The following is a 7,132-nucleotide window of genomic DNA, read 5'->3' on the forward strand; positions in this document are numbered from 1 at the left end:
GGTGAGGTGAGGGGGAGTTTGTGAGGAGGTGTGGCTGTGTGCGGGGGGATATAGGGTAAGTTGGCAGGTTGTATGGCTCAGTGGCATACTGTGGGTCTCTGGCGCCTGGGGACTAATACTTACATTTGTGCCCCCCATGTCCACAGCCAATCGCTGGCAGTGAAACCGGAAGTGCTGCTAGGGGACCGAGTACGCACTAGAGGACCCAGCTGGTGCCCTGCCCCCCCCAGGCCGGGGCCTGGGGGCATGGCCCCCAACCCCTCCCCGTCAGTACACCACTGGTGTGGCATTTGTGGGGTGTGGGTGTGTGCCTCTGGAACACACTGTCCACTTCTGCAGTCAATGCAAGCAACACTGAGGGGTGTGGGGTGTGTGTGTCATTTGTGGGGTGTGGGGGAGGATGGGAGGAGTGTGAGGACCCCACTCCCCCTATGGCGCAGCAGCAGGTGGAGGCACTGGTGCCTGGCTCTGGCCAGCGCTATATGTGGCAACAAGGAGTGCAGCCCACACCTGGCCGTTTGTTTCCCTGGTGCTCCCTGCACTCACAGGGCACAGGAGAGAAGCCCTAAGTGCAGGAGCTGCCTGCTTTCCCCATCCCAGCCTGCTGCAGTGCCTAGGGCTTCCCTACAGTGCTCTGCGAGTGCAGGGAGCACCGGGGAAACAAATGGCCTGGTGGGGCTGCTCTCCACGCAGTGCTGGCTGGAGCCAGGCACCAGCACTGAGCAGAGCCCTCCCGTGCTGCTGCCCCCAGCTGCCTGCCAGGGCTGCACGCCTTGGGGTGGAGTGTGGGAGTAGTTGCCATACCCCTCCCCCCACACCCACACCCTGCCCAGCCAAACCCCACACTGCCCCCTTCCCCCTGGGTGCGGGCTCCATGCTGCAGCCACCCCCAGCCCTGTGCACCATTGTCCTGCCCAACCACAGCCCCGCCACCTTTTCCCTACCTGCTGCCCAAAGGGAGCAGGATGCCATGAAAGACTGCAGCAGCAGCCCATCCCGTGCTAACAGGGCCCGCTTTTCTGCCCATAATAGGATATGTTGGATGTGGGTGTAGGTGCCTTACTCCCACCCTCGCAGGTGGATGGGCTGCGTGGGGTACAATTTGTTAGGGGGCACCACAGGCCAGATAGAAGTGTGTGGCAGGCCAGATCCAACCTGCAGACTGTATTTTGCCCACCCCTGCTATAGAGAGAGACCCTAAAGAATAAATTAATAACTTGAAGGTTTCACAAAACTTGTAATATTGAGAAGCATTTATTTAAACTAAAAAGAGTTTTTTCTTTATGCTTTCAATTTTTTCCCTCTTAAATGTTTGCACCCCAGTTATTGCAGCTTTATGCCAGCACAGGCATGTGGGGCTGAAACTAACTGATGTATTTAAAGCCACAAGCTCTAGAAAATACAAAAAGTAAACAAATAGCATAAGTGATGGAAAAGAAGCCAAGTCAATGAAGTGCTCAGTTGTAGTGATATAAAGTTCTTTTTTTCCCTTTTCTTAAATAGTCTCCAGAAAAATTTGCAAACTGACATAAATTAATGTAGTTGAACCAGCACAAATTCCCTTACTGTACACAACATTTATAGTGATGTTAGCCATAACATTAAAATTAACAAAATGCATTTTTCACAATATGATTTTTAAGCTAATTAACTGTCTGTACACATGGTGGCTTGCATTCTAATTAGAATACTTTAGTGTGGCTTCATTGTCACATGTATAAACCACCACATGTTTAAAACTGGCCACTGGGGCACTTTATCTAAACCTTGTTGAATGAGGTTTAGATAAAGAATCCCACAGCTATTTTTAAACCTCTGGGGGCATAATACATATGAGGGTGAGGAGCTTTCATTAGAGCAGTTCTCCAGCAACCCTTCTAATTACAATGGTGCCCCCCACCTCTACCCTTAAGCACATACAGAGGCAGTGTGCGTTCATGCCCTACTTTCATTGGAGTGCTTAGCTCTTAAAGTTGCTGTTAATGAATGTGGAGGTTTAATAACCAAACCAGTGGTCTCCAACCTTTTTAAGTAAGAGATCACCCTTGGCATTGAAAAGGAACCCAACATCTACCATGCGCCACCCCCCTTCTCACCCCCCGAGCAGGTAAGTCTGTGGGGAGGGAAGGGGGTGCAGATCAAGGCAGAGGGAGAAAAAAATTATTTGGGGGCACACCCCCAGCAGGTCAGGCTATGGTGAAAGGGACAGAGGGAGAGGAAAGTGTGGGGGGTGCAAATCAAGGCCCCAGACCTACCCCCACTTCCTCCCTCACTGCTGGGGCTTCGATCTTCCCCCCTTAACCCCATCTCAGCGGCAGTAAGGGAGGGAGAGGGGCTGGAGCAGGGGCAGGCCCTCCACAGCCAGGGCACAGAATGGAACCGTGAGCGGCTCATCCAGGGGGTGGGGAGGGTTGGAACACAGCCCAGGAGGGCACAGGGGCGTGTGCCCTTGGATCTGCATGCCAGCTGGGCTGGCTGCCACTGTGGGCTGGGCCTGGGCTGTGCTCAGGCCAGGCAGCGGCAGCACTGGCAGCGGGACTACAGGGGGGCTGCAGGCACCTGAAAAATTCACCATAGCCCCCCCATAACCTCCCCTCCCAGCATCACCACCATTGCCTAGCCTGAACGCTACGCAGCCCAGACCCCCACCATGATGAACACAGAACTGCCTTCCCCTTCCCCCACCCCTTCCCCCCTGGGATCTACACAGGGTGGGGGATGGGGGAGGTGACTGGGGCTGGAAGGCAGTGCCACACTCTTCATGGCGGGAGTCTGAGCTGTGCTGCATTCAGGCCGGGCGGCCGTGGCAGCATTGGGAGGAGATTTAAGGTGGGGGCTATGGCAAATTATGAGGTGCCTGCAGCTCTGCCCCCCTTCCCCCATAGCCCCACTCCCAGTGCTGCCACCACCTGCCCTGAGTGAAGCCCAGCGCAGCCGGGCCCTAACCCGCAGCAGCAGCCGGCCTGACCAGCGGGCAGATCTGGAGACACATGCCCCCTGTGCCATCCCAGGTTGTGTGCTCCCCCTCCCACACCCCCCAGACTTGCTGCTCTTGGCTCCATCCCATGCCCCAGCTTTGCAGGGCCTGCCCCTGCTCCAGCCCCACTCCCTCCCTCACAGCTGCTGCAGCCACCCGTGCTGCCCAGTGTTTGGGGGTGGCATGTGCCCCCTCAGCTGTGCGCAGCGGAGGCAGCTGCCATTGCAGGCTGCGCTTTGCAACCCAAGCCCCACTGCAGCTGGCCCGGGAGCAACCCCACACCGTGTACATTCTGTTTCTGGGCTGAGCCTCATCCCCTGCCTGCCCAGCAGAAAGACATGTGGCATCGGGCCGCTCCCAGGCAGGCTGCAGTGGGGCTCAGGGCACAAAGCACAGCCCACAACAGCAGCTGACTCCACCGCATACAGATAGATCAAGATCGACTGGTTGTTGACCACTGAACTAAACACTAATTTGAGATACTCATGCAGAATAATTTGCTGGTACAATCTTAACCAGACATTGGATTAATGGAGTTTTAAAAAGCAAAGAAACACACTAGCATTGAAAGTGCTACAGCAATAGTGACTTGTAAAAATCTGATAATTACAAGGTCAAAAGTGTGTTTGCTGGAAAGTCTTAAATATTTAACAGCAATGCTGAAATATCCAGGGACATTCTCCATTACCAGAGGAATCTAAATATTAAAGCAGGCAGAAATCCAATTCTTTAGTGAAGGTCACTTGCAAAGATATGGGCTCAATCCTATTCCTGGGCATGCTGTGTTTGAATCAAGGGAATCACCTGAGTAAGTGAAGAACACAGGATCATGTCCTTCATTGGTCTTTTAACCAGTATTTAGAGAGTATAAACATGTACTGGGGAAAAGCCGACAAACGTAAAAACAAAGTTGTTTTGTGCATGTAGCATAAAGTTCACAAATAGATACAAAACAAATACACTGTTATTAATAGTTTCTGTAGCAAATGGAGTTGCAGTCCCATAATTCAAGATGATCTTGACTGTTTTGTTTAGGAACTGTCTTCAGTTTTGAAGTCCAAACCAGACTTGCTACTGATTGTCTTTAGCATTTACCCAAACCGTGTGGTCCTTGCTTCCTCTGTATTGTTGTAGAAGCAGAACTGCTTTCCATCCCTTAGAGCTGCTGTGTAGCTCACCCAGGAAACCAGCTAGTAGTCACTGCCTTTCAGTGATACCATTTCTCCCTGTTCCCTCTACTTTCTGAGTGCAGAATAACTTATAAGGAGGAAGAAGAGCAATGAGGAAGCTTCTTCTGCTCAGCATAGCAGCAGTATTAGCTCTTACCCTATATGCTGTGTTTCTTGGCATCAGATACTAGAGTTTCTCAAAACTCACTCACTGAAAGGAACAGGAAGCAAAGAGATGGAGCAGGGTGAAGAGGACTGTCTTGATCTCCCCTCATCAAAGGGAAGGCTATGGTTATGTTTACATGGAGTTTGAAGAGTTGCTTTAGGAGAACACTTAGGAGCTACAAATCCCAAACTGTAAGCAGTTCCTCTCTTCTGCTGTAGAGGCAGTACCACAGTAGCATGGGGAATTCCAGGTTATTGCTTTTATTAAGAGCTTCTTTGTCAATAAGGTATTAGACTAGAATCAAAAGGCTGAATCTCTTCAGCTTTTTTTCCGCATATGTTGTTTATATTGACAAACTTAATATAGTTCTTAAGTTTTAATAACTCCCTGACTTAACATCCATGGTTGGGGCTCCCTTCAACAGGCTGTGTTGGAGTTTGCTCTCGCTACCAGTTCATTTGTGATGATGGCTGCTGCATAGACATCACATTTGCTTGTGATGGAGTGAAGCAATGTCCTGATGGATCAGATGAAACCTTTTGTCAGAGCCGTGAGTACATAACATGTTTTTTTTATCTTGGCAGTAGCAGTTGGGAAAGGAGCTTATTACAGAGAGTGAGATCAGGCTAATCTCTCTGTTCTCTCAATGCACAATTTGCATTCTCACGTCAAAATTAGCATTTCCAGCCCTTTCTTGGAAAGAGTGGGAATAACAGGGCATTAGGTATTTAACAGAAATTAATTAATTTTTTTAAAGGATATTGAAACTCCAGGAGATGCTAAAGTAACAGACTTAAAATCACAGTTCTCAACACCACATTTTGAAATATCAGTTTTTTCTTTCCTGCCATGCTCAGGGTTCTTAGATTACTCGAAGGCATGGCTGAGACATCGGACGCCTAATGTAGAATATGCATTGCTCTAGCTGTGCACGTTGCAATAATCTGAAATAGCTGAGTGCCCCAAAATGAGCAGCCAATTCACCACTGTTCTGAAATACTTCACCACTCCAGCTGAGCACCTTCGCACAGCTTTTACTTTGCTCCTGTGGTCTGTTCTGTAAAGCAGCTAGACTGCTGACTGCCTGTTCTTGATGCACTACAATCATAAACGATGCATGGGGTGTGAGGCATGGAGGGCACATGCCCCACAGGATTTGCCCTTGCCGGCTGGGAAGTGGGGGCACTGCAAGAAGTGCTGGCTGGTGCTCCCCTTGAGATTGGTGCCGGCTGGGGAGTGGGAGCGCCAAGAGAAACGCCAACAGCACTTCTGGTTTTGCTGCCAGGGCTTCCAGGGTTGGTGATTGCCCCCACCCCGGTTGGCAATCAGTTCCTGGTGCCCCCCCAGACTCGGGAGGCACCAGTTGCCCATGACTACAATAGGAGTGTAGTTAAGATGTAGAAAGCATATGTTCCCAGGTGGTTCTGAGAATATGGTAGTTGTGTCAGTTCTGTACACTCCCTCAATTTGATGCAGTAGTGCATGTTAATTTTTTTATGAATAGGAATAATTGCTGTAATGAAGTGTTGATTATATGGTAGTGTTATCTTGTATGAGAGTAGGTGGAAGAGTAAGATTGTATTTTTTAACTATGTTAATTATATTGCATGGCAGTATGTGAACAATATAGTTTAAGTTCGTGCTTTATTCACGGTGGGTCCATTGAATAGAGAATAAGCAGAAAATCAACCTCCTAGTAAATTATTGTGTTTATATTTGCATATTTTAGAGGGGCAAAATGAAGGTCGGCCAGAAGCAAAGTCTTATTCAGAAAGTGACTAAGGAGTATATGGCTGAATCCCTTAACTCAGGGCTGGGCAAAATGCAGCCTGGGGGCCAGATGTGGCCCACCAGGCCATTCTATCTGGCCTGCTGGGCCCCTAAAAAATTTAGAAAATTAATATTCATCTGACCTAAGCTGCCTGTCATGTGGGCCTCGATGGCTTGCCGAAACTCAGTAAGCAGCCCTCTGCCAAAAATAATTGCCCACCCCCGCCTTAACTGGTCATTATCAGATACGTAAACGTTGTTAGAAAGTATTTAACCCCTCTGTCCTTCCCCTAATACAAAGCTGAGGTTGAATGTCCTGAATGAAGTGTTGGCATTATGTTGTTTGCCATCTTATGCAAAAGCCACTTTACTCTTTCTTCTTAACTTTTTAGTGGGGTGTGTCCTCACCTGGGTGCACTCAGGCTGTTTGGTTTCTTTTTTGGGGAACCTCCCATAAGGTCTCAGCTGCTTCTAGGTAGCTAATGCTAGGCCAGGACTCTTTCCTTCCCTGCTTTTTGGTTATTATTACAGTACTAAAATTGTCAGATCCCTGCAGCCTAAGTCTCAGAGTAGTCCAAAACATCCTTCAGAGAGAGCAGAAATGAAACAACAACTCCCAGAAACATATTGCTGCTGGTTTCTCACTTTTAAATTCTTTCTTCTGTTTTATATTCATCCTGTCTCTTGCTCCATTAAGTTGCTGGAGGCTGTGTGCCCTGGCTTTGTTGGTGGTCCTGTGGACTGTTCATTTAAATTACTTCACACAGTTAGGAGTTTCTAGTTTCTCTGCCACACAGCTGTCTCCAAGGATACCTTAATATTCTTCACAGGCCTCTGCCAGCCACTTTAGTCATGCTGCTCTTCTTCAAAGCAGCCCCTAGAGGCTTAGATGGGCTTTCGTGCACCTGGAAGGGTGGATTACAACTTTCACACAATTATAAAGAAATGAGGCAAACTGTGGTTTATACTGACAGCCAGTTGTTCCTTACATCTGTCCACTATGTCTCTTACCGACTTCAAAGAATAAACCAGCACCTCACGGGACTGCAA

General features: G+C 48.9%; 1 protein-coding gene across 1 annotated transcript in view; it reads left to right on the forward strand.

The window, feature by feature from the left end:
- LRP11 (LDL receptor related protein 11) overlaps positions 1 to 7,132 on the forward strand; it is a gene marked incomplete at its 5' end in the record, with an annotated part of 32,779 nt that overhangs the window by 7,758 nt on the left and 17,889 nt on the right. The window contains one exon of the mRNA XM_019526746.1: positions 4,737 to 4,862. Within this exon, the coding sequence (XP_019382291.1) occupies positions 4,737 to 4,862 (126 nt within the window). The remainder of the gene's footprint in view (positions 1 to 4,736; positions 4,863 to 7,132) is intronic.

Source organism: Gavialis gangeticus, unplaced genomic scaffold (assembly GCF_001723915.1).
Source record: "Gavialis gangeticus isolate Ggan-Ray unplaced genomic scaffold, GavGan_comp1, whole genome shotgun sequence".
Taxonomy (NCBI): domain Eukaryota; kingdom Metazoa; phylum Chordata; order Crocodylia; family Gavialidae; genus Gavialis; species Gavialis gangeticus.